The sequence below is a fragment of the Triticum urartu genome, chromosome 1, assembly GCF_003073215.2.
Source record: "Triticum urartu cultivar G1812 chromosome 1, Tu2.1, whole genome shotgun sequence".
Taxonomy (NCBI): domain Eukaryota; kingdom Viridiplantae; phylum Streptophyta; class Magnoliopsida; order Poales; family Poaceae; genus Triticum; species Triticum urartu.
Genome location: NC_053022.1, coordinates 293,463,368 through 293,490,671, shown reverse-complemented (window position 1 = coordinate 293,490,671; position 27,304 = coordinate 293,463,368). Strand labels below are relative to the sequence as shown.

The 27,304-nt window shown below is 46.8% G+C and overlaps 2 protein-coding genes across 2 annotated transcripts; both read right to left on the bottom strand.

The window, feature by feature from the left end:
- Positions 1-12,291: 12,291 nt before the first annotated feature.
- Positions 12,292-13,948, bottom strand: LOC125532533 (GDSL esterase/lipase LTL1-like). The gene is made up of 4 exons (XM_048696571.1): positions 13,602-13,948; positions 13,370-13,497; positions 13,046-13,288; positions 12,292-12,945 (listed from the first exon to the last, which is right to left on the bottom strand). Exons 1-4 carry the CDS (start codon positions 13,840-13,842, stop codon positions 12,454-12,456), a joined length of 1,104 nt encoding a protein of 367 aa, XP_048552528.1. The 5' UTR covers positions 13,843-13,948; the 3' UTR covers positions 12,292-12,453.
- Positions 13,949-21,707: 7,759 nt separating this feature from the next.
- On the bottom strand, positions 21,708-27,294 carry LOC125508414 (cysteine--tRNA ligase CPS1, chloroplastic/mitochondrial-like). The gene is made up of 9 exons (XM_048673125.1): positions 27,027-27,294; positions 24,844-24,907; positions 24,233-24,394; positions 23,792-23,965; positions 23,413-23,694; positions 23,097-23,222; positions 22,787-22,990; positions 22,462-22,650; positions 21,708-22,334 (listed from the first exon to the last, which is right to left on the bottom strand). Exons 1-9 carry the CDS (start codon positions 27,209-27,211, stop codon positions 22,113-22,115), a joined length of 1,608 nt encoding a protein of 535 aa, XP_048529082.1. The 5' UTR covers positions 27,212-27,294; the 3' UTR covers positions 21,708-22,112.
- Positions 27,295-27,304: the final 10 nt, after the last annotated feature.

The window sequence follows — 27,304 nt, the reverse complement described above, 5'->3', positions numbered from 1 at the left end:
TTTGCTCGATCTCCTTCCTCTCTGCCCGACCCCCATCTCCCTCGAGCGCCGCCACCAGTCTTCCCGAACCCCCCTCGCTCCCTTCCTCCTTTCACCAGCACCTCCTCACCATCTCCTCGATCTCCCCTCGAACCCCTTCTCTCGATCCACCTCCCTCTCCCCTCGTTCATCTCCTTCCTCATTGCGCCGTCAGGAGGAGAGGCGGCGAGGAGCGTCGCCCCGCGCCCGTTTCTCCTCTATCCCACCGGCGAGCCTCTGCTTTGCCTCGCCTCCCGCTTCCCCCATGTTGCTTCCTCGCTCGCCGTGGCCGCCCCAAGCTCCTCGACTCCAGCCACCCTGCCGGAGACCAGCACCGCCGTGGCCTTCCTTCTCGTCAGCAGCTTCTCTCCACGCGCGCCTGCAGCCCTACATCGCTCCTGGAGGCACGCAGCCGCCCCGAGCTGCCTTGCCTCGTTGTCTGCTCGCCATGCCAAACTTTGCCTCGGCCTCAACCGAGAAGGACGAGCAGTGCTGCTGCCTGCCAGATCCGCCCGCACGTACGTCCCTCCGTTGACCGTGACCACCACCACCATGCTTCGGTCACATACCTCCAAGATCACCACCGCTCGTGCACGCCTCTGGATTCGTCCAAGCCCGACGACACTTTTTCACAACTACGCTACGGCGACCAAGACCGGCAAGTTCACACGGGAGCCCGAACGACTACTTCCACGATGATGAGGAGACAAGTACCCTCGACGTGTTTTTCGCCAAGTACCACGACGACAAGTACCCTTTGGAATGCCAAGGTGGACCTCTTACCGTTGACGATGTTCCGATAAGACCATCGAGTGAACAACTACCTCCATGACAATACGAGAACAACAACCGTTGACATGCGTTTTGCCAAGTACCACTACCGTCGCCCCGAAAACGTTGGATTCGTCAAGTACCTCTCCGGAAACGAACGTGTACCACTGACCGTCGCGAGTACTCTACCGTCGTCATTATGACTACTTCCACTACCGCCGTCGCGAGAACACCTAGTTCCCGCTATGAACTTGATCCGTTCCGAAAAGTCCAGCCTCGAAGGTATAACCCCGAGACGACGCCCGTGAACGAATGAATGCATGTTGGATGAGATGCCCCCTTTGTCTGCACCATGTCATATTGTCACTCGTTTCCATGCCACTAAACCGTGGGAACCCGGTATCCGGGAGCGCCCCACCATCTTTTGCACGCATCCGCACATTTCCCCTTTGCATCAGTATCTCAATCAAGTACCGGAACCCGAACGTTTCGTGGCACCGTTACCGTTATCGTTGTCCGTGGCACCCCTTTTCGTTTCCGCCACGATGACAAAATGCTTCATAATGCTCTTTTCAACTTTTAATAAAAATTGCATAAACTTTTTCATGTCATCCGCATCATGATAACAACAATTAAAATGTTTAAATTGTTGTTGCAATAAATTACTAATGCATATGGGGATTTACCGGATTCGTTGTTTGTTATATCCGGCCCCATTTAAACTGTTTAAATGATATAGTTTTGTTATGCTTCACCTCTTGCCATGTTAACCAACATTTAATATTGTTGAGTACCTAACCGAGAGTGAACTAAATAAGTCATGTGGTGTTGTCAATATGCAACACGTTGCATATTGAGCTCCACTTAATTTGTAGTGTTGTTTGTTGCATATTGACCAGGTCATGCATATTTAAACCGAACATGCATCATACTTGGTTGTGCATCATGCCATATTTATGTGGTGGTTGTTTACTATGTTGTTTGTTTGCTTTCTTTCCGGTGTTGCTTCTTCGGGTTAGTTCCGATAACGTTGCGTTTGTGAGGACCCGTTGGCTACATCCGTTTGTCTTCTTCATGGACTCGTTCTTCTTCCTTGCGGGATCTCAGGCAAGATGACCATACCCTCGAAATCACTTCTATCTTTGCTTGCTAGATGCTCGCTCTTTTGCTATGCCTTTACTGCGATACCTACCACTTGCTTTATCATGCCTCCCATATTGCCATGTCAAACCTCTAACCCACCTTGTCCTAGAAAACCGTTGTTTGGCTATGTTACCGCTTTGCTCAGCCCCTCTTATAGTGTTGTTAGTTGCAGGTGAAGATTGGAGCTTGTTCCATGTTTGGAACATGGATATTTGTCGGGATATCACAATATCTCTTATTTAATTAATGCATCTATATACTTAGTCAAGGGTGGAAGGCTCGGCCTTATGCCTGGTGTTTTGTTCCACTCATGCCGCCCTAGTTTCCGTCATATCGGTGTTATGTTCCCGGATTTTGCGTTCCTTACACGGTTGGGTTATAATGGGAACCCCTTGACAGTTCGCCTTGAATAAAACTCCTCCAGCAATGCCCAACATTGGTTTTACCATTATCCACCTAGCCTCTTTTTCCTTGGGTTCCACGGACTCAAGAGTCATCTTTATTAAACCCCCCGGGCCAGTGCTCCTCTGAGTGTTGGTCCAAACTAGAGCCCCTTGCAGTGCCACCTTGGGGAAACTCGAGGGCTGGTTTAGTTGTACGGATTGCTTATCCGTTGTGCCCTGAGAACGAGATATGTGCAGCTCCTATCGGGATTTGTCGGCACATTCGGGTGGTGTTGCTGGACTTGTTTTACCATTGTCGAGGATGTCTTGTAACCGGGATTCCGAGTTTGATCGGATTCTCTTGGGAGAAGGAATATCCTTCGTTGACCGTGAGAGCTTGTGATGGGCTAAGTTGGGACACCTCTGCAGGGATTTGAACTTTCGAAAGTCATGCCCGCGGTTATGGGCAGATGGGAATTTGTCAATGTCCAATTGTAGAAAACCTGAAGTTGATCTTAATTAAAATACATCAACCGCGTGTGTTACCGTGATGGTCTCTTTCCGGCGGTGTCCGGAAAGTGAACACGGTGTTGGAGTTATGCTTGACGTAGGTTGTACTAGGATCACTTCTTGATCATAGTTTCTCGACCGTGCTTTGCCTTCTCTTCTCGCTCTCTTTTGCGTATGTTAGCCACCATATATGCTAGTCGCTTGCTGCAGCTCCACCTCATACCTTTTACCCTTCCTATAAGCTTAAATAGTCTTGATCGCGAGGGTGTGAGATTGCTGAGTCCCCATGACTCACGGTTACTTCCAAAACCATTTTGCAGGTGCCGATGATACCGTGCACGTGATGCAACCGAGCTCAAGGAGGAGCTCGATGAAGATCGTGTTTGTTATGTTGTTCCGTTTCCAGTTGATCAGTAGTGGAGCCCAGTTGGGACGATCAGGGATCTGTGTAGCATTTGGGGTAGTCTTCTTTTATTTTGGTTCCGTAGTCGGACCTTGTTTGTATCTGGATGATGTAATGCTTTATTCATGTATTGTGTGAAGTGGCGATTGTAAGCCAACTATGTATCTCTTTCCCTTATGTATTACATGGTTGTGTGAAGATTACCTCACTTGCGACATTGCTTTCAATGCGGTTATGCCTCTAAGTCGTGCTTCGACACGTGGGAGATATAGCCGCATCGAGGGCGTTACAAGTTGGTAATCAGAACCTTCCCCGACCTTAGGAGCCCCCTACTTGATCGAATCGTTGGCGTTGTTGAGTCTAGAAAAAATGTTTTGAGTCATTTAGGAATTATATATATCGGAGAGTAGGACTTCTTTTTACTCCTCAGTCCCTTCATCGCTCTGGTGAGGCATCCTGACGTAGAGTTTTGACTCTTCTCTTCTCAAATTTCACTAAAAAAATTCAGGATCACGCGGGTATCTTGGAATCGTTCCGATGGTTTTGTGACGAGAACATTGTTCTTGGTGCCTCCTGACATTTAGGGGTTGTGGCAGTGTCCCGGGGAGTTGAGCTCCGAGGTGTTGTCGTCACAATTTTATCATTGCAGTTCTGGAATACCTGAGTTTCGCTGACATCAAAAATCTCTTTTATGCAGTTGTTGGTGAGATAACCTCGACGCCACCCAGTACTGGGGTGGGAGTTCGGGAGTATTGCCATAACTCGTATAACGGATGCTTTTCGAAGGTTGAGGTAAATGATTTCCGAAGGTTTCTTGGTTATGTGTTGAAGGATGGATACAGCTGGATGTAGGATTTGTTAGTTTTGGGTGAGATATTATGCTTCCCCTGTATCCCCAACACCTGATTGCATAACCGGAAAGTTTCGGGAGTTTATAAGTGGGAATTCAAGTAGCTCTTAGGATATCTTTCCGACAGATGTATGATATGAAATTGGGGTTCGACGTTTAGTGGTCCGCCTATCCACGGTTGGTTTTTACAGTGGTCTCGTTGTGTCTTAAAGAGTCTTTGGCTATGCTGACTCGGGGACGCTTCATATGTCATGTGCACTGCCTTGTACATGATGGTGTCGTACGATCGAGCCCGTGTAGGCCCCACCACGAAAACTTCGGACGAAATCTCTATCATATGTTTGTCCCGGCTTATTCTGCAAGCCAATCCTTTGTTTTGTTTTTGAGTTGTGGTATTCGAGTTGCTTCGAAGTCAAATGTTGATTTCATACCTTGCCTAAGCGATGTTCTCATATTTCTATGTGAATACTAATCCTTCTTGATCATCGAGTTTGTCATTTCAACTTCTTTTCAACCGGTGTGCTTCTCTTCAAGTGGATCCGATCTTTTTCAACAAACGCAAGATCAACTCAAGTCTTCTCAACGTTGTTTGTTTCATCCATCCCAAGTTTTCCTTTATTTTTCCCCCCCCCCCCCCCTTTTTTTTCAAGGACTTAGATTTCTTAATCATGTATCCTTTTATTGATGGGAAGTCTCTCCATTCCTTTCCGTAAATGTTCTTATCTGGTGATTCTCATGAAGATGCTCTACAAGTTCATCATTCTTCGTTCCTTTTCTTCTCCGGTGGATTCAATTCAAGCTTTGTCGATCATATTTTTTCCTCATTTCAATGCTTTTCTTATGCCGGTGCACCTCATAATAATTCACTTCTCGCTATTCATTTGTTCGGGAGTGCTGAAGATATCTCAAAGATTCGTGTTTCCACTCTGCTTTCGTTCAAACTCTTTCGAGGATGTTATCTCATTCAAGCCTTTTAATTCAACCGGTGCAATCTCTCTTTTCAAGCAATCGTTCTATGGTGTATCTTTTGAGTGGGCCCTAACCCACAGGTCTTTTCCCAGGATCTTACCTGACTCTTCTAATTTTCTTCCGGAGTTATTTCTCAAATTCTTTTCCAAGTTTGACGTAAGAATGAGTTATCATCAGTCAAATGTATTTCTCCAAGATCTGTCAAATTCTTTTCATCGTTGGCTCAATCTCTTCGCTTTTGATTCTTCCGGAGCGTCTAAATAATTCATGGTGGTGTTTCTCGTCGTCATTCTCAGATTGGAAGACCGAAGAAGATTTTTCTCTCAATCTTGCTCCATTCTCTTCAAGATTCGTGATTCTAGCTTGTTCCAATCCTCTCATAATTATTTTTGATTGTGGGAATTCTTTTCGCCCATCCGGAGCAATTCAAGAGTCTTCTCAGTTTGTTATCTGGAGTCCATCAATTCAGGTTTATTCATTCTCAGCTGTCAGTTATCATTCTCCAATCTTACCGGTGCATCGTTCAAGTGATCTCTAATCAGTTCGTGATCCCTTTGTTCTCATGTATCTAGATTGTCTCAAGTATCTTCCTTCATTTCACAATTCTTACTGGTGATTCACCCCTTTACTTTGTTCGTTTTCAATTCTTACGGTGTTTTGGCCAACATTTCTCTTCCTTCTTTATCTTATCAATTCATTCGTTGTTTCAATTCTACCGGTGGATTGTTGAAGACCTTCCCAAGTTTGACGCTATATCTATCTTAATCCTTTCTACGAGAATAAGTAATATGCCAAATATGTTGCTTCATCAATTTAAATTGGTGAAGAATAAGCATAATGTAATTCTTATTCGTGTTTCATCGAGTGAACTCAATTCCCTATTCCGGAGGCTCATCAAATTCTTGATTCAATTGTTTCATCTTCTCTTTTTCCCGGAGTTCCAACCTTTTTCAATTATTTCACCATGGAGATTCATTTAAATCGGTACAAGGATTCACCTTGTGTTTTCAACTTCTCTTTCCTTCCGTTTGATCATTCTTTTGTTTAACGGAGTTCTTAATGAAGGTGCTACATGATTGTTCATAAAGGATTTAATTCCTTCTCGAAGTGTTCATCAAGATTCTTTTCTGAGGAGTTCAAGCATTCTTCATCTTGCAATCCGGAGTGCAATTCTTTCTGCCGTATCATTGGAGGTGGTATTATGTCATTCTTGATAATTTGAGTTCATGTTTCATGATTCACATGTTGTTAAGAATGAGGTATTTTAAATCCATCAATCTCTTCGTTGGAGTTATCTTGTGTCATGTTTAACCTAAAGCCTTCCCTAAGGATTTTTGCTAATTATGGTGCTTATAAATGACCCAAGTTCTTCTTTTATCCTCCCGGTGAAATAGTTTCTCGTCTCCTTGTTGATATCAATCCAATCTTGTTTCCATTTATGGCAGGTTTTCACCTCAAGTTCCTGAGATGTTTTTTCCATAAGCCCACAACAAGCTTATCCATTCGTTGTTGGTTTTCCAACAACTCCGTTCGACCCTTCTCCTAAAGATGCCTTGTCAATCTCATTTGAGATAGAAGATGTCGTTTTCCCCTCCGTTCTTTTGATTCCATTCTAACATTCGTTCCGGAGGCATGGTATTGTTGCTATATTCAACCATCATCTCGGTCGGTCAAAGATCATGTTCTTTTCATGCTTATCCATTTAACCGAAGTGTTGTGTCCTCTGCTCAAGTTCTTTTCATCTTATCAAGTTGCTTATCACTTGTAAACCGGAGTGCTGCCCGAATTTGTTCTTCTTTGTTGCTCTTTTCTAACGGAGTGTTTTCAACTTCGTTCATCTCCGTGGTATTCTTTCTTTCAATTTGTTCAACTTTTCAAGGTTCTTTGGTTCCACTCATTTGTCAAAGAAGCAACTTAGTTTTACCTCTCGTCTTCCTCTTCCATTTTCCCTCCAATGCCATCCTAGAGCTCGGGACGAGATCCTCTCGTAGTGGGGGAGTGTTGTAATGCCCCAAGACCGGAGATTCAGATGCCATCCATGGATTTCGGGTTTCGTCATGTGTTTTGTTTTGCTTGTTGCTTTCCCCTTTGCATCATGTGCCTTGCATCATGTCATCACGCAACCCGTTTTAAAACCCACTAAATAATTTGTGTGGATCTTCGATCCATTTAAATCGAGGGAAGAGTGACTTCTCTTTATAACATTATCCTCCTAATATTTATGGAGCTATTATAAATATTCCATTTATTTGGAATTCACCTTAACACACTTGCATATTAAATCCCTTGGCCTTTTTCTTCTTCAAGTGTTGACTCTCTAACCTTGCCTTATATTTCTTTCATCATTTTTTGGAGCTCCACCAAAAATCCGAACATTTTTGGACACCTCTAATTCCTAGTCCTTGTTCAAACCATTTGAATTAAATTCAAATGACTTTGAATTAAATTCTTGCAATCATGCCTCTCCTATTTTTCGTGGACCGTGCACATCTATACGAGTCCGTAAAAATTATCCCTCGTGCGTAATTCTTTCCCTAACCCCCCCTTCTTTTCTCTTCTCTCTATGCTTTTTCTATTAAAGGAAATAGTTTAATAGAGAGAGAGTGAGAGGCAGCCTGCACTGACTGGCCTCTTAGAATCTCCACCAAAAGGCCCAAGGCCCTGGCCTTTTACCTCCCCACTGCGCTGGCCCACCTAGGCCCAGCCGCAGCCCACACCCCTCCTAACCCTAGCGAGCCTTTGCTCGATCTCCTCCCTCTCTGCCCGACCCCCATCTCCCTCGAGCACCGCCACCAGTCTTCCCGAACCCCCCTCGCTCCCTTCCTCCTTTCACCAGCGCCTCCTCACCATCTCCTCGATCTCCCCTCGAACCCCTTCTCTCGATCCACCTCCCTCTCCCCTCGTTCGTCTCCTCCCTCCTTGCGCCGTCAGGAGGAGAGGCGGAGAGGAGCGTCGCCCCGCGCCCGTTTCTCCTCTATCCCACCGGCGAGCCTTTACTCTGCCTCGCCTCCTTCTTCCCCCATGTTGCTTCCTCGCTCGCCGTGGCCGCCCCAAGCTCCTCGACTCCAGCCGCCTTGCCGAAGACCAGCACCACCGTGGCATTCCTTCTCGTCCGCAGCTTCTCTTCGCGCGCGCCTGCAGCCCTACATCGCTCCTGGAGGCACGCAGCCGCCCCGAGCTGCCTTGCCTCGCTGTCTGCTCGCCATGCCCTGCTTCGCCTCGGCCTCAACCGAGAAGGACGAGCAGTGCTGCTGCCTGCCAGATCCGACCGCACGTACATCCCTCCGTTGACCGTGTCCACCTCCATGCTTCGGTCACATACTTCCAAGATCACCACCGCTCGTGCACGCCTCTGGATTCGTCCAAGCCCGACGACACTTTTGCACAACTACGCTGCGGAGACCAAGACCGGCAAGTTCACATGGGAGCCCGAACGACTACTTCCACGATGATGCGAGAACAAGTACCCTCGACGTGTTTTTCGCCAAGTACCACGACGACAAGTACCCCTTCGGAATGCCAAGGTGGATCTCTACCATTGACGATGTTCCGATAAGACCATCGAGTGAACGACTACCTCCATGACGATACGAGAACAACAACCGTTGACATGCGTTTTGCCAAGTACCACTACCGTCGCCCCGAAAACGTTGGATTCGTCAAGTACCTCTCCGGAAACGAACGTGTACCACTGCCGTCGCGAGTACCTGTACCGCCGTCATGTATGACTACTTCCACTACCGCCGTCGCGAGAACGCCTACTTCCCGCTATGAACTTGATCCGTTCCGAAAAGTCCAACCTCGAAGGTATAACCCCGAGACGACGCCCGTGAACGAATGAATGCATGTTGGATGAGATGCCCCCTTTGTCTGCACCATGTCCGTATTGTCACTCGTTTCCATGCCACTAACCCGTGGGAACCCGGTATCCGGGAGCGCCCCACCATCTTTTGCACGCATCCGCACATTTCCCCTTTGCATCGGTATCTCAATCAAGTATCGGAACCCAGAACGTTGCCGTGGCACCGTTACCGTTATCGTTGTCGTGGCACGCCTTTTCGTTTCCGCCACGATGACAAAATGCTTCATAATGCTCTTGTCAACTTTTAATAAAAATTGCATAAACTTGTTCATGTCATCCGCATCATGATAACAGCAATTAAAATGTTTAAATTGTTGTTGCAATAAATTACTAATGCATATGGGGATTTACCGGATTCGTTGTTTGTTATATCCGACCCCATTTAAACTGTTTAAATGATATAGTTTTGTTATGCTTCACCTCTTGCCATGTTAACCAACAATTAATATTGTTGAGTACCTAACCGAGAGTGAACTAAATAAGTCATGTGGTGTTCCGTCAATATGCAACTCGTTGCATATTGAGCTCCACTTAATTTGTAGTGTTGTTTGTTGCATATTGCCATGTCATGCATATTTAAACCGGACATGCATCATACTTGGTTGTGCATCATGCCATGTTTATGTGGTGGTTGTTTACTATGTTGTTTGCTTTCTTTTCCGATGTTGCTTCTTCGGGTTAGTTCCGATAACGTTGCGTTTGTGAGGACCCGTTGGCTACATCCGTTTGTCTTCTTCATGGACTCGTTCTTCTTCCTTGCGGGATCTCAGGCAAGATGACCATACCCTCGAAATCACTTCTATCTTTGCTTGCTAGATGCTCGCTCTTTTGCTATGCCTTTACTGCGATACCTACCACTTGCTTTATCATGCCTCCCATATTGCCATGTCAAACCTCTAACCCACCTTGTCCTAGCAAACCGTTGTTTGGCTATGTTACCGCTTTGCTCAGCCCCTCTTATAGCGTTGTTAGTTGCAGGTGAAGATTGGAGCTTGTTCCATGTTTGGAACATGGATATTTGTCGGGATATCACAATATCTCTTATTTAATTAATGCATCTATATACTTGGTAAAGGGTGGAAGGCTCGGCCTTATGCCTGGTGTTTTGTTCCATTCTTGCCGCCCTAGTTTCCGTCATATCGGTGTTATGTTCCCGGATTTTGCGTTCCTTACACGGTTGGGTTATAATGGGAACCCCTTAACAGTTCGCCTTGAATAAAACTCCTCCAGCAATGCCCAACATTGGTTTTACCATTCGCCACCTAGCCTCTTTTTCCCTTGGGTTCCGCGGACTTAAGGGTCATCTTTATTAAACCCCCCGGGCCAGTGCTCCTCTGAGTGTTGGTCCAAACTAGAGCCCCTTGCAGTGCCACCTCGGGGAAACTCGAGGGCTGGTTTTAGTTGTACGGATTGCTTATCCGGTGTGCCCTGAGAACGAGATATGTGCAGCTCCTATCGGGATTTGTCGGCACATTCGGGTGGTGTTGCTGGACTTGTTTTACCATTGTCGAGGATGTCTTGTAACCGGGATTCCGAGTCTGATCGGATTGTCTTGGGAGAAGGAATATCCTTCGTTGACCGTGAGAGTTTGTGATGGGCTAAGTTGGGACACCTCTGCAGGGATTTGAACTTTCGAAAGTCGTGCCCGCGGTTATGGGCAGATGGGAATTTGTTAATGTCCGGTTGTAGAAAACCTGAAGTTGATCTTAATTAAAATACATCAACCGCGTGTGTTACCGTGATGGTCTCTTTTCGGCGGTGTCCGGAAAGTGAACACGGTGTTGGAGTTATGCTTGACGTAGGTTGTTCTAGGATCACTTCTTGATCATAGTTTCTCGACCGTGCTTTGCCTTCTCTTCTCGCTCTCTTTTGCGTATGTTAGCCACCATATATGCTAGTCGCTTGCTGCAGCTCCACCTCATACCTTTTACCCTTCCTATAAGCTTAAATAGTCTTGATCGCGAGGGTGTGAGATTGCTGAGTCCCCGTAACTCATAGTTACTTCCAAAACCAGTTTGCAGGTGCCGATGATACCGTGCAGGTGACGCAACCGAGCTCAAGGAGGAGCTCGATGAAGATCGTGTTTGTTATGTTGTTCCGTTTCCAGTTGATCAGTAGTGGAGCCCAGTTGGGACGATCGGGGATCTGTGTAGCATTTGGGGTAGTCTTCTTTTATTTTGGTTCCGTGGTCGGACCTTGTTTGTATCTGGATGATGTAATGCTTTATTCATGTATTGTGTGAAGTGGCGATTGTAAGCCAACTATGTATCTCTTTCCCTTATGTATTACATGGGTTGTGTGAAGATTACCTCACTTGTGACATTGCTTTCAATGCGGTTATACCTCTAAGTCGTGCTTCGACACGTGGGAGATATAGCCGCATCGAGGGCGTTACACCTGCTCCACCTCTTCTGGAATTGCCCTTTTGCACTTCAATGCTGGGAATCCATCATTCCTTCCAAGCTTAGATGCATCGCCATCTTTGATGATTTCCAACTAGCCATGGCACAACTCCCTCCAGATATTGCACTAGATATTGTCACTATGGGCTGTTGGGGTATTTGGTCGATCAGAAACGATAAGATCTTTCGAGCAGCAGCTCCACATATCCAGGGATGGAAGTTTTACCTCCAAGAAGGACTTTGGGCAGCACCGATCAAAGCGAAGATTCAAAAGCGGATAAGATTAGTTCCTGGGTTACACAGAACATTTAATTAGTTTCCATGTTTCATAAAAGTGGTATTGGGTGATCACTTTGTATGGTCGATTGTATGTGCATAATTTATTAATATAAAAAAGATATCCAGAAGTTAAAATATAGAGCACCAGATTTAACTGAAAGAAGCAGAGGAATACGAGAAGAGTTTGTCAGATGCTACTAGGATGACTAGAATAATCATGGACATAGAAAATGCTCATTCCAATCATTGAGTTTTAAATCATCTACCTAGTGTAATGGGTTATACAAAGGAACATCCGAAATCGTTCCAAGTATGTGTGATTCCTGTTTTGATCCAGGAGAAATCTGATGTACATGATTCATTTTTTCGGATGCTGAATTGATGCATGCGACAACTTGAATTGTACCCTCTTTCTTAGTGTATTTAGTTTACAATTTGCTATTACCATGTTGTATTGTTATAAGACATGCATTTCACCATATCTCCTTGATCCTTACTGGTTACCATTATTACTCCCTGTTTTCATTGGCAGATACTCCTTTCGTCTGAAAATACTTGTCATCAAGATGAATAAAAAAGGGATGTATCTAGATGTATTTTAGTTTTAAATATACTTTTTTTATCTATTTTGATGACAAGTATTTCTGGATGGAGGGAGTACATCTCACTGGTCATTATGTTTTCGAGTATGACACGTTCATTGCAGTAACACGCTTACTAGTTACACGATTTATTGATCTCCAATTAGCAACACACAACTAACACCACATTCAAAACCGAGAGTGGCATGAACCACGCCATGCAGCAACCAACAATCAACAAAGTTACGGATCGACACGTACGTAGCTTCTAGTAGCATATCATCAGTCCATGAGGCTGGCGTCGATGTGGAGGGCGGTGCTGAGGTTGAGCGGGCTGACGTAGTCGAGCGAGCCGGTCATGAACTGACTGACGATGATCCGGTTGGCGCGCTCCGTGGGGTGGTACGAGTCCCAGAACACGTACTGGTCCCTGTTCGCGCACAGGTGGGACACCGCCGTGCAGAGGCCGATGCCGTTGTGCGGCCCCTGCCCGCAGCACGCCTCCTTGGCCGTCCGGAAGCCGTACGCCGCCGGGTCGCTGATGAAGTCGAAGTGGACGCGGAAGGAGTTGGCGGCGATGAAGGTCCCGTCGCCGTAGCGCGCGTTGAGCTCCTCCAGGGCCTGGGACAGCTGCGGGTTGAACAGCTCCGCCGCGCGCATCAGGTCCCTGTCGCACTCCCCGTCGCGGCTCCGGAGCGCGAGCTCCGCCGGCGCGCAGCCCAGCGGGCCCGTCCCCGTCACCAGCACGCGCCGCGCGCCCATGTCGTACAGCCTCTGCATGCATGCATCCAACGTACGCGTCAGCCGGTGCTCGTCTCTGCTTACCTGTGGCTAGTGGTGTTGCCGGAAGGTGCAGAGGTGTGTGTTACCATACCGTGAGGATCTTCTTGTACTCGGAGATGAGGTAGCGGACGTAGTCGGGGAGGGAGAACTGGCGGGAGCGGAGGGAGAAGGGGATGAGGTAGTAGTTGTTGACGAAGTCGTTGCCGCCGAGGGTGATGAGCACCAGCGCCTGGTTCACGATCTGCGTCGCCTGGGACGCGCCCACCAGCGCGCGCAGCTTCCCCTGGTACTCGCCGAAGTACTGCAGCTGCCTGCTCACCCTCACGATGTTCACCTGCACCACCCTCCAAATGCATGCATATAGTACCAACTAGTATTATCAACCGAGCTGGGGATGAGTTCGTGCCGCGCGTACGAATTGGATGCCGGTGTCGTTGAGGATGCCGACGCCCGCCGACGCGAAGTTGGCGCCCACGAGCAGCTTCGCGCCGTGGAGCTCCGGGGACAGGTACGGCAGCGTCGGCTCCGCGCCGAGCTGCTCACCTGAGACGCACGCACGCACGTGATCCAACATGCACACACATTGCGCGAGCATGCACTGGCTAACCAAAATCAATGGCAGATTGCTAGGGGTGGTCGCCACGTACTGATGATGTCCGGGATGTTGAGGCCGTTGGAGAAGCGCCCGGTGGCCTGGTGCGTGGGGTAGTCGATCCCGTACGGCGGCGAGTCGGCGCGCGCCGTCGTCATCAGGTAGTTGTTGTTGCCGTTGTCCACCAGGGAGTCGCCGAACACGAAGAAGGCGCGCGCGCACTCCGACGGCGCCGCCAGGAGGACCACGCCCAGCGCCATGATCGCCACGGCCGAAGAACCGCCGGCCATCGTCATCGTGAACTGATCTGTCGAGGCAGTGCACCGGTCGCTTGATCGATCGTCACGTACGCTAGCTAGTGGGCGATGCACGAGACCGGTTTGGATGGACTCGGGCGGAAGAGGCCTATATATAGAGGAAGAAGAGCTAGCGCCCGTCCATGTGCGGCCCGGCAGAATGCTGCATGGAATTTATCAGGCCACCATGTTAGATACGTGCGCCGCGTATGTGTAATGAGATACTGGCACTTCAACTTCCACATCTTCAAAGCTGCCACTTTCTGCCCATATTTCACTGTCACTCTATCAGCGTCCAAGCTACTGTATCTCGGAATTTGGGTGCTCGCACGTTATTAGAGCCATAGTGTGCTGCAAAAGTCTCCATCAGGACGAAGAATTGTTAAACACCAATAGTTTCTGAGTTCTGGCCATTGTTTTACAGACAGCGGGATTTCAAACCTTACTGTCTAAAAATACGGGAATCCATGATACCAAACGGGGTCTGAACAAGATGTAGAAAGAAGCGTTCTCAAAGACTAGACTACACTCCCTAAAGAAAAGACTGGATTCCACTTTGGATTTATCCTTCCTTTTTTTGAAACAAGGCAACGGATTTGCTATTTTTGTTAACTAAGGAGAAGTTTAATTACATGAGACATAAATAAAGCGGTGATATAAAACAACTCCTCTCGGCAATATAATACTCCGCCGCCCGTTAGCTAGCTTCCTCCTTGATCCTATCGACGGTGACCATGGGGCGGCGGTGTTAGTTGTTCTGTTCGGACGATTTATCACTTTATCGGCTACTCGGTGACCCTACGAGTAGGGATTAATCGGATGAATTCTTGAACATAAGCTAGTCATAATATCGCCTAATACGAGCCACGCCTTGACCTCATTCCACACACTAATCATGTACCGACATCGGAAGCGAAGACGTGTCAATGATTCTTGCACTTTGGTACAAAAGGGCAATAAACCCCAATCCAACTCCTACTGTGGAGCCTATCGGCCGTCCAAACCCTATTGTGGATGATCGGCCAACCGAAGAACTTGCACTTCGTGGGGGGCGGGGGGGCGGGACCTTCCAAATGGTCTTGATCAAGGGTGTAGCGGTGAGCCCCTCAAAGTGGGCCTTGTAAGCCGGGAACCTCGAATACGTCCCGTTTTTCATGAACTTCCAAATAATTGCGTTGCCATGCCATGTCGAAGATCATGCCAACAATCATCTCCTACAAGGTGGTGAACTCACAAAAATGCTCCAAGGAGATGCCAATTTGTGTGACCTAGAAATTATCGTGCAAACCATTTTGTATCATGCAACTATATGAAATTTTTTACAAATTTTCGACATCATTTGCTTTGAGTTATTCCTTCATTTTCTTTCTCCTTTAAGGGTATATTAATGCCCTTGATTCATTCTACCATAGAATAAACACATTTATTTATTTATGCTTTTGTTTTATTATGCCTTTGTTCATTGATGCTTCGTCGGTCTTTTTTGGCCAAGTGCTTTTCTCCTATATAAGTGTGTGCGGCAAAGTATTTGATGTTGAAATCGTGTGACACTTCTTATTTTTGTCTTAGAAACTTAAAATGGATTTTTTTAATTGATCTACTTGAATCAATAAAATAAGGTTTTGTCTTTGTTTTATTATATGTTTGCTTATTTATGCTTAGTCGACTATTTTTCCATTGAATTTTCTCCTATATTTGTGCATGTGAGAGTGTATCTGGTGTTGCAATCTTGTGATACTACTTAAATTCGTGTTAGGACCTTAAAATGGAATGAACCTTTTGGTTGATCTACCCGAATCATAATTATTATTAAAATTGCACTAGTTTATACTAGATCTTGCACAACACCAAATAGTGCAAGCTTTTTTGCATAAGGTGTGTGTGTGTGTGTGTGTGCAAGTTTTCAATGTATTTTCATTCCTGTATATAAGAAAGTAGTTTGACAATAAGTCTTATGATTGTTCATGTTAGGCATAGTTATATAATATTAATAGTAAATAGTATCATGTTTAGTTTCTCTTGTTTCTTTTAGGATTAAACCACTTCTGTAATTCATTTTCCAAAGAAAGAAATTTTGATCTTTTTGTTTCTGTTTTTGTTCATTTCTTTTGTTAGGTAACACCGCCATTATTTCTTCCTTAGGAAGATACTTGTTTTTCTCTCTATAAGATTTTGTTCATTTCCTCTTTTTTTTGAGGTACCATCACTTCATAATTCTTTATTTCTTATATTGTTTTTTTTGCTCTTTTATTTATTTTTCCATTTGTTCTTTGGATAATACCACCCCCGTGATTTTAGGATTCTTTCTTCCTTAGAAAGAAACTTGTTCTTCTTTTTTCTGTTGTATTCGTTCCTTATTTGAGGTGACACAACTTTTAGAATTCTTCCCTTTGTAGATTCAATTTTTCTATTCACAATTTTTATGGCAAATCCAGGACGTTGAGGTCAAAAAATGATGGAAGTGGGGAAGGTGATGGGCCCTGATTATATCCTCATTGAGATGTGGAGATGCCTTTTACACACTGAAATAGTATGGCTAACTGAGATTTTCCACTTCATTTTTTGGTCAAACAAGATGCCCGGAGAATGGAGATAGAGTATATTAGGACTAATCTTCAAGAATAATGGCTACATTCAAAGTTCTACTATTGTGGAAATAAGCTGATGAGCCATACAACGAGGTTGTGGAAGACGTTCGTTGAGCTCCGCTTAAGAAGAATGACAAGTGTTATAAAAAATTAGTTTATTTCATGCATAGGAGGTCGATGTGGAAGCCATTTTCTTCATACAACAACTTATTGAGAGATATAGGAAGAAAATGGATCTCTAGATGGTGTTAGTTGACTTGGAGAAGGCCTACAATAATATTATCTAGAATGTCATGTGGTTGACCTTGGATAAACACAAAGTTCCAAAAAGTACACTACCCTCATCAAGGACGTATACGATAATGTTGTAACAAGTATTTAAAAAATGGTAGTGACACTAAGACTTTCCAATTAAAATAGGACTACGCCGATGGGTCAGATTTGCTCTCTTATCTTTTTTCCTTCTTTTATCTTTTTTCCTTCTTTTATCTTTTTTCCTTTGGTGATGGATGAGCTCATAAGGGATATAGAAGGAGATATCACATGATGTATGCTCTTTGCAGATGATCTGGTGATAGTCAATGATAGTCAAACGGGGGTTAATAGAAACTTAGAAAGTTAGACATGTGGAGACAGACGATGTGGCTTCCCCATGATCGGATCGAGAGCCCACTGTCTTCCATCCAGTTGCAGTGCCAACTGTCCATGGAGGTCGGGGGTGGCTGATGCACGATGTTGTTGGCTACCAAGGCAGGATCTAACCTAGGTTCTGGTGGCACGCGGTTGAGTTAGATGTGGAGAAGTTGTGCTACTGCTTCGTCCTCCATGATGAGGCCTCGCCTCAAGTCGGTGGTCGTCCAGGGCCAAATTTTGGTGTTCGGAGGAAGTGATTTTCTGGCTATTGCGGGTTTTTAAGGTTGGATTGAGGTGCATGGGTGTAGGGGGCGTGGATATCGACAGGGACAGTCATGCCGTGTCGTCGCCTGTCCACTAGTGAGCGGGCTTAGTGTGCCGCATACCTGAATGGATGGTTGGGCGTTGTGTTTGATGCCTTAGCCGCAAGCATTTCGCATGTGCCTACCGAAAGCTGCTCAAGTGTTGGTGCTGCTTCAAGGATTTTAATATGGAGAGCCAATCCTCTCGCCAGCCATGGAAACCCTCCTTGCCAACAACTACCGCACATTTGCGGTTTGATGTTGAGATTGACAGTGGCATGCTGGTCGATCACACCCTGAGATTGCAGTCGTATGTTGAGGCTCTCTTGGCGTCGTTCATTGGTGGTCGCTTGGATCGTCCTATGAATCAACACACCCCCACCTCGCACTCTTGTGGAGCAAGATCTTCTCGTTGTGTGGGTCGGTAGACATAAATGTTTCACATCATGAGGATCCTGTGCTTGATGAAGTCTTGTCACCATCTCTATATGTTGCACCTACAGTGATGTGTCTCCCTAGCTGCGCTACCATGTGTGATGATGTGTTGTTGGACTTTGGATTTCCATCAACGAGGAGTTTTTCTACATCATGTGCTTCGAGGCTCTGATCATGTTGTCCGGACCAAGTGGCTACTCCTCGACCACCGATGTGCATTATGCATGTCCGATGCTCAATTGGAAGAGCTACCTGGGTCTGTGAAGCACATGTTGGCGGCCATTGGCAAGCCTGACGCTGAGGTTGAATCCCAGGTCAAGGAGAGGAGTGATGTTGTTTAGGTGACTCGGGTTGTTGCACCACCAATCTTTGTTCAAGATTTTCTCAGTAAGGTTACTTGTGTCGTTACACGTGCTCTTCTTGGGACACCGACACCCTTGCAGTCGGAGAAATATGCTCTCTCTCTCTCTCTATCTATCTATCTATCCCTCTCTCTCTCTCATCGGGCATCTAGAAAGGAAGAACAATGTGTGCAACATCCCGATGGGCAAGCGTGCAGAGCATAGGTTGTTGGAGGCTTTGATGAGTTTTCAAAAGTGAGCAAAGTAGAGGGTGTTGAGCTCAAGATGAAGGACTACATGGACATTTACAAAAATTCCTCTCATTGCAAGTGATCGAGGCATTAAAAGTTTTGACAGGCATTGGGAAATCAAAGGTGGGCTTCATAGGATATCTTCCACAAGATAATATTAGTTCATGATGCATGAATTCAGAGGTGGTGGCCAGACTCTCTATGGATGAGTCTTGTCGGGAGTATGGTAATCAGTTCGGTTGCTCTTGAGCTTCATTGATTAGTTTTGGGCCTTGACGCTCTTGTGTCCGGCTAAAACAATGTTCCTTGATGCCGTGTGCGTGTATTCTTCTAGTCCCTATCGTCAAACTCTAGTGTCTGTTTGGGGAGGGGGGTGTTTAAACAAAGTGTTTGGTTTTTGCTTGGATTCGGTTATTGTGATTTTCAGCCTAGTTTTTCTTATAAACCGGATTACTGGATTTTGCTTTTCTATCTTAATGAAATTGGGAGAGCTCCCATGCACCATCCAAAAATATGTACGTGTGCGTGCGTGTGTGAGTGTGGGGTGTGGGGGGGGGGGGGGGGGGGGGGGGGGGGGGGGGGGGGGGGGGGGGGGGGGGTGTGTGTGTGTGTGTGTGTGCGCGCGCGCGCGCATGGCAAGGCAGCTGACCCTCTGACTGTCATGGGACACAAGCTCAACTGCTCTTTTCCAGATATGATCGGATGCCGCCAGCGCGAGAGGGACCAATCTCCCAGCCCAACCCTGGCGTGCAGATGACCGTGAGGATGGGCGTCGGGATTAAGTCGGCCTCTCACGGCGGGCAACACCAATCCGAATGTGTCCGCCACCGCTGATGCCGCTAAGGCCACCACGAGGTGGGACTTGCCACCGGATCTGAAGGTTGTTTGGGGAGGGGGGAAGAAACGGGAGAGCGCCCGCCGATGCTGTCCGGCGTTGGACGACCTCCTCCGGGGGTGCCGAGGGTTTTGGCGGTAGTAATCTGCTTTCTTGGTGGCGGCTGGAGGCACCTCTAGAATCGCCCCAGGAGCGACCCGGGAGGCTCGGGGCGAGCAGTTTTTTAGTTCCAGGGCACAAAAATGTAATCTACTGTAATGAGGTATCAATGAAATTCAAGCATAATGAGTATACACCTAGCTTCCATATAACTAAGATACACAAAGCCAACATCAGCGCAGACATACGAAGAATCACACCATATAAAGGGCTAAGTCATACAATATTGAAGCTATGCCTAGGCAGGGGAAATAAAAAGAAAAACCAAAGTGATAGAAACAACAATTGACAAAATGCAGCAATGATCATCTGCATGGAACATATCTTGACCACACAATGATTAAGAGGAAGATTTTTTAAAAGCAATGCCATTAGAAAGGGAATGATACACGCTCACCAACTTCGCTGGATCCAATCACTAACGGCCCTATCTTGGGTTTTCACCCCAAAAATCGATTCCAAACAAACTCTAAGCAAAACCTGAAACAGGATGGCTGCCAGTGCCATGTATGACGAACTAAGATCACACCTAGGGTTTTTACGCAAAACTTGAGTCGGATCCGCAAGAAGCACCACCAGATCAAGGTCGTCTAGTGTTGCCGCATCCACTTTCTACAATCCCGACAGCTGCACACGTATGCGGTCATGACACGAGATTCCACGAAAGTGACCACCATGTCTTGCAATCAAGCCGCGGCTCGAGATGCTAGACACACAACACGTAAGCTCGCGACGTGACGGGACGAAGACATTGTAAGGTCAGGAGCTAAGCTCCATCACTACTGCCATGCGTGCAAGGATATGCACCTGTTTTTACGGCCTCTTTCCCGACTCTTGTAAATGACATGGTGGAACTATAATGTGTTTGGGAGTGATGCTGCACTTAGAAAGGAAAAGTCAGTCCCAAAATTAACCTGCCCGCCAAATGGGCAACTGTGGGTGCGATTGATTTGATTGCGCCTGCGAGGATCCATCTGCCTGCCTAGATCACAGCAGGAAGCAACCCGAAAGCTGTCATCAGCTACCTGAGGAGCTTCACTTAACTGTACCTGACATGTTGGTACCGTCCGGTCGCAAAGTGCAGGCAATCTATCTATACTCATCAACCGTGAATGAGGCAAGGACGGTGCCGGTCAATGGCCTCGAGCTTCCCTTTTTTGCAATACAGGAGTAAATACTGTGGATCCACTCTGCTCTGCTGGTAACCAACGTAAGAGCGTCTCCAATATGATCTATTTAGATCTATTATGTACTCTTACCTTTCATATAAAATGAGAAAATAAGAAGAACCATATTAAAACTGCTTATGTAAAATACAACATCTCAAGATGTAAATATACGTCTTCACCTACAGAAGATGTAACCCGGCCGTTTTTATTTTCCTTTCTTCTGCCGACTGCCGCCCGGGCCATGGTCGACTCCGACGACCCTCTCGCCTTCTCCATCGCAGCCGCCTACCCGTGGGGGCCTTCGCCGGCGCGACCACCAACCCCAATCCCGCCGCCGCCATGCCATCGCCCCTGTTTTGCCTCACCCCGGCCGGTTGCCGTCGCGGCTGCCGTTCCACCGCCCCCACCGCCGCTTCCGTCGCTCCAAATCGCCCAAGTTGGCCGCTTCTCCGCCGCTGTATGATTTGAACTCCCCCAAACGCCCCGCTGTTGCCGGATTCGAGCCGCGCACCTGCCGCTGCCGCTTTTCCGCCACCAGACTCGACCTTCTCGTATCACACAGCCGTCGTCCCGTCGCGACCAATTCGCCGCTCGATTTACAACCACGCCGCCGATCATTCGAGCTCCCGCCTCCGCATTTGACCTACCGGCTCTCGTCGCTCGGCTGTCGGCACACCTCCTGCCGCTGCTCGGTCCGCCGGTGCTCATCCCAGCTCTCGGCGCTCGCCCGCCGGCTCTCATGCCGACTGGTTTTACATCTACATTTCATTATCTATTGGAGTTGCACTTTTACATCATCAATATATATCATCTGTTGAAGTTGCCTCTTTTTTGAAGATGTAAAACGCATTTTTTTAAGATGTAAATTTTTACATTTCATGTTTTTACATCTCCAAAGCATTGTGAGCATAACTTATGCGGCGACTCAAAGCGCCCACTCCTCCTCTCATCCACCCTCCCATCTCATTCTTCACGCCATTCAATGGCAGGCCTGAGGCACACCACACCACACGCAAGCACGCACGCGCCCAGCATCCATCCGGCCGCCTTGTTGCCGTCTGCGCGAACCCGGGACAGCGACGTCTTGCCTAGCTGCCTGCGTCTCTCTCTCTCTCTCTGTATACTTAGTGCAGAGTCAGCAAGGCAGGCAGGCGCGGTACTCCATGGTTATTATTGTACTTGCTAATTCCCGGTGTAATTACACACACCGGTGCGGTGCTGGACCCTCCTTCTCCTCCTCCTCCCGCGCCGCCCTTCATTACGACGCAATTCGCGAGCTAACCAAGGATGCCCTGCCCGGAGTCATCCACGCCCCCGTACCAGAAAAACATCGACCCAGAGGGTATGACTGACAAGTGTAAATTACAGATAGATGCACAATGCAAATAACTCGACTTCTTCTTCTTCTTCTTCTTCTTCTTCTTGTCAACAGCTGAGAATATAACCAATGGGTTATTCTCTCATTCTACAGCTGTATTTGTAAACACATGGCACGCCATGCGGAGTCCTTCATTCTACCTACGTGAACAACTGAACATAATGGGTACTAGTATATGCCTACGCTTCTTCAGCTAGTTCTGGTTCAGATGGTTTCCACAGCGTCCCGGCAGGCTCATCCATCAAGGCGATGCCGCGGGCAGAGAGCTCCGCCCTGATCCGGTCCGACTCCGCAAACTCCTTCCTCTTCCTCGCAGCGCTTCTCTGCTCAATCACCTGCTGCAGCTCCTCTTCACTCATCCCTGCTCGCTTCAGCGCCCTCTCCTTCAGTTGCTTCACCACCTACAAGTTTTGACCATTTTTGTTGATTCTCATAACAAAAATAATTCAACATATATATCTTCGACCCCCCAGAAAAGACTAGTGGCAATAATAAATAAATAATATCAATCAAGACCAATAAATTTACCTCAGCCAAGGGAGATGACGGCATCAAGCCAAGAATAGACAGTTTATTCGTGACTTCGCCGTGCAAGGCAACCAGAGCTTGTACATAATGTTCCTCTTGTTTCTCCTCGGGCTGTTTCTTTTTCTGCTGCTGCTGCTTCTTCTTCTCTGGCTCTTTCTTCTGCTGCTGCTCCAGTTTCTGCTGCAATTTCTGACAACACAAGTACACAACACACTGTCAGATGAGTTTTTTTTTACAGCACTATCAGATGAGTTACTTTCCTTTCATTCCCAGTAGCACAGTTCAATGCTCATCAACTGCAAAACTAAAGATGCAGCGTAAATACCTTCAGATCACTCAAGTTGTTGTTCATTGCTCTCACTGGCTTCATAAGCTCGTCAAGGGCGCCTGTGGTATGAAGATCGTTCGACATGTGTCTCAGGAAACTCTCGTGGTTGTCGTCAACCACCTTGCGATCGCCTGCTGGTACTGGGACGTCCAACTCATCATCATGGTACAAGGATATAACCTCTTGAGAGTCTTGTAGAGTCTGGGTAAATAAATTGTCCAAGGAATTACAACACGACAGTTCAAATCTATATAACTCGGATAAAAATAGGGAGCATCCTGACATTAAGTTTGCAAACATTAAATACCTGATAGATGTAGTACACACGGCCAGATGCAAACTCAAGGCCTACATCAGAGTGGTTAACATCGGACCTGTAGTGTGTTCGCATCAGGAATAGCCTGAGAGCCATTGGATGGTACAGAGCGATAACCTACAGCGACAAGAACAAAATGGTCAGCCTCGGCTACAAACAAATGATATACTCCTCGTCCCAAAATAAGTGTCTTAACCTTAGTACAACTTTGTACTAAAGTTAGTACAAAGTCGAGACACTTATTTTGGGATGGAGGGAGTATATTTTAACTGGAAAGCATACTGCTAACAGAAAAAAAGCCCCTTACATCTCTGATAGTGAAGAAGTTTTTGTCTGCTTTTGCCATCTTCTGGCCATTGTTGTTGACAAAGCCATTATGCATCCAGCATTTGACCTCGCTCTCAGGATTCGCTGCTCTGCTTTGTGCGAGCTCGTTCTCATGATGTGGAAAGATCAAATCTTTTCCTCCGCCATGAATATCAAACGCATGGCCTAAATAATGCCCGCTCATTGCACTGCACTCAATATGCCATCCTGGTCTTCCACGGCCCCAAGGGCTTTCCCAGAATGGCTCACCCTCCTTCGCAAACTGAACAGAAAATGTGAAGGATAATTAAGCACTTGACTAAAGGCAACAATAACAAAAATTAACCACAAAGTAAAAAAAAAGGTAAAATAGTAAGCACCTTCCATAATGCAAAGTCAGCAGGAGTGCGCTTTCTTGTATCGACAGCGACTCGTGAACCCGGAAGATTATGGTCTAAGCTCCTTCCAGACAGACTAAGATATTCAGGGAAATTATCAACTGAGAAGTATACGCCGTCTCCTTCAATAGTATAGGCTTTCCCTTTTTCCTCTAGCTGTCATTTGCATATATAAGTAGAAGATAGTTGTTAATGTCAAGCCAAATGATATGAATTATGGAACCGGTAAAAGTAAACAACTTAGATTTTATGCCCTCTTGCGCAATGGGGAAGTTAAACAAGCAACTACTGAAGGTTTGATTTCATGGAATGGGTGACAAGCACAGATAAGCAAATTGATCAGTTATCCTTCTATATTGGTTTTTATTTTCCCTTATTATAGTTGCACAGTTTTTTCTTTTTGGAGGAAATGTAGTTGAGTACCTTGGTTATCAAATCTATTATCTGCTTAATGTGCTCCGTCACACGTGGCTCGCGAGTAGGAGGCAAGCACTGAAGTTCAACCATGTCACGCAGGAACTCATCGATGAACCAACTACTCAAACTAGTTGCCGTTTCACCAGCTTCATTTGCTCGTCTAATAATCTGCATGCGAAAAACAGCAGTTCAGAATTGACTATCTCGTGCATTGCATGCCCCCAAGATATTGAAAATGACTTTCAGTAGGATGCATTTCAGAACATAGTTCAGACATAGAAAACTATTTTAATGGGAAATTTGCTCCAGAAGTGAGTTTGAAACCCATTAAAACCTAAGTTACCTAAATTTCAAGAAATAATTTGATGGACGATAAACAGAAGATAGAATATGTACTCCATTATAACAAAACAGGGAATTAGGCAAATACAAAGACATCAGTTTCCACTTGAGTGCATAATAGGACAGGTCCTAGAGAACAAGCTAAGTACACTGTATATTATTTTCAGGTATAGCGTACATTCATCCAACATGACCAAAAGTTTCCATTAGACAGTTCTTATTATTTTACTCAACAAATTAAGTCTTTTCTCAAAAATTTATCAATGATTTATTACCTTGTCATCGATATCAGTGAAGTTGCGCACATACTCAACCTCGTACCCCAAGTACTTTAGGTACCTGATTGAAAATAAATTAAGATGATAAGCGCAACGACATAACAAACTCGTATGTACCATTCCCTCAAAGCATAGACCATATGAAGCGTTGTTAAAAGAGCGTATCATTGGAAGTTTAGAGCAAGCATCAAGGTTCAACTATCGAAGATAACACCGCATCTTGTTCAGAAAGAAAGAAAACAGAGCGTAAAAATATAACCCTCAGAAGTCTTGACAATTAACAAAATTAACCAAAACAAAAGGCATGTACGAAAACAAGGACTAATCATATATTGTATAACTAAGTAGTTGATCCCACTGACATATTTATCTCATCATTGCAACTATGCATGGGAAAAGGCCCACCTCAACATGCAACCATGGATGAAAAAAGGCTCAAGTGTTTAATTATATTATGCTACTTGGATTCAACACATGCTTCATAATTATATGTATTTCAGTTTTAGGCTTATGTTATCAATCCAAACATTGAATTTTTTTAGAAAAGGGGGAATACCCCCGGCGTCTGCATCCGGACGATGCATACGGCCAATTTATTAATTATTAACACAAGACCTTACAAAGTCGTACAACAGTAAGACCAAAGCCACCATCTCAGCAACCTCTGTCGATACTCCTATCTAACTGATGAAGGGGTGCTGATGGTCTGGGCCTAATACCAAACAGACCTCGCAGCCAAACCTAACATCTAAGACCTGAGGTCCCAACCAGGACGCCTGCCGGGTATGGGCACCCACCAGTCCGGCGTGCTCCTCAACCAGGACGCCTGCCGGGTATGAGGCCGCCACAGCCACCTGCCACATATCCATCTTCAGAGCTGTACTGTTGCATCGGCCTTGCTTGGTCTCGCTGCCGCCGACGCCACCACGACGCCAGACAGCATCGACCTCCTGCGCGTATCCGTCACCACACATCTGACGCCAAGCCTCCGCTGCTCCATGCCGCCAAGAGTCATCGCCAAGAATATGTAGAAAGAAACACCGTCTACCGAAAGGGAGGCAGCACACCCCCACCCCTCACCTGCAGACCCTCCCATCCGATCCCAATGTCCTTGGCGCCACCTCCAGGAAGGTTATGGTGCACGGGGAGCCGCCGACGCCCGATCCGCATCGGATCTTGGGCTTTCACCCGGACATGGGTCGGAGTGGAGAGATGGTGCCCTCAGCAGCGCCCCCAAGGAGGAAATCGGCGCCAAAAGGAGGCGTCGCCGCTGCCGGCCAGCCAAGGCGGCCAAGGTTTCCTCGGACACCGTCTGCTCCACCAGAACACACCGGAGGTGGATCCGGCAAGATCCAAACCGAATCGGGGACTGAGAAGGGATGCATGGAAGGGAGGGGGCAATACCTCCAGATCTGGCACGCCTGCGGCTCGCCGTCCTCGCGGCCGAACCCTCAGGCACGCCGCACGCCATGCCAGCAGGGGCCGCCGCCCTGGATCTGATGGTCTCCGCGAAGGAGCGCCGAAGACCCCGCCACCACCTTCCCCGGCGCCCGCGCGGGCTTTCCCGGCGGTCGTCTCCGGTGGCGGCGAGGGGGTGGGGGAGGTGGAGGGAGGCGGCGGGGGAAAACCCTAGACTCCCCCGAGTCGCCCTAGGGGCGACGCGAGGGACGGGACGGGACGAGGGCAAAGTCACGTTTTGCTTGACGTCCGTGTAACTAAATCTCATTGAGATATATCACGAATCTAGTATCAAATAACACGTGATACACTACCTTTGTTATTATTGGGTTAAAAATGCAACAGAGCCTGGTTAGAAGTATGGGAAATAAACATTTGATGAATTTGGAATTTGAAAACAGCAAAGAAAAAGGAAAAAAAACTAGACAGAAAACCCGCTTGAAAAACCTGAAGAGAAGAGACGAAACAGAAAAAGAATAATCAACAAATGGAGAGAAAAATACCCGAAAAAAACAAATGGAGAAAAAAAAAGGAAAACGGCCACATGGGCTGGCCCATGTAGTGGTGCCCGCCCTGTGCGACACCTGCCTTCTCAAAAAGAGTTTAGGAAAGCGGGTTTTGACCGTATCCCTTCCGGCGAAATTTCAGCCAATCGATATCGACGGGTCTCCAACCAGCTGTTAACAGATATTCGAAACGCACAGGAGGCGTGGCCGACGTACCTGTAGAGGACGTCAAAGGCGACGTAAGCACGGGCGTGGCCGACGTGGCTGAATTCGTAGGGCGTCACACCGCAGACGTACATGCTCACCTTGCCCTCCACCAGCGGCCGGAACATCTCCGCCTTCGTTGTCCTCGTGTCGAACAGCATCAGCTCCCTCTGCTGCTGCTCCTCCGACCCCGCCATCTCTCAATCTCTCAAGTCGAGGAGCGGAGGGGAGCCAACTATCCCGGGCTTATATCCTCCCACTGTCAAACAATTCCGCACACGGAAACGGAA

Bases quoted from the DNA above. Each gene is read 5' to 3' on its own strand.
- LOC125508414 (XM_048673125.1), bottom strand. From the start codon at position 27,211: ATGGCGGGGTCGGAGGAGCAGCAGCAGAGGGAGCTGATGCTGTTCGAC. The intron at 22,991-23,096 runs GTATTTAATGTT...TTATTTACCCAG, and splicing joins GTGTGTACTACATCTATCAG to ACTCTACAAGACTCTCAAGA. The intron at 22,335-22,461 runs GTAAATTTATTG...CAAAACTTGTAG, and splicing joins CGTCATCTCCCTTGGCTGAG to GTGGTGAAGCAACTGAAGGA.
- LOC125532533 (XM_048696571.1), bottom strand. From the start codon at position 13,842: ATGACGATGGCCGGCGGTTCTTCGGCCGTGGCGATCATGGCGCTGGGC. The intron at 13,498-13,601 runs GTACGTGGCGAC...CGTGCGTCTCAG, and splicing joins CAACATCCCGGACATCATCA to GTGAGCAGCTCGGCGCGGAG. The intron at 12,946-13,045 runs GTATGGTAACAC...GCATGCATGCAG, and splicing joins AGTACAAGAAGATCCTCACG to AGGCTGTACGACATGGGCGC.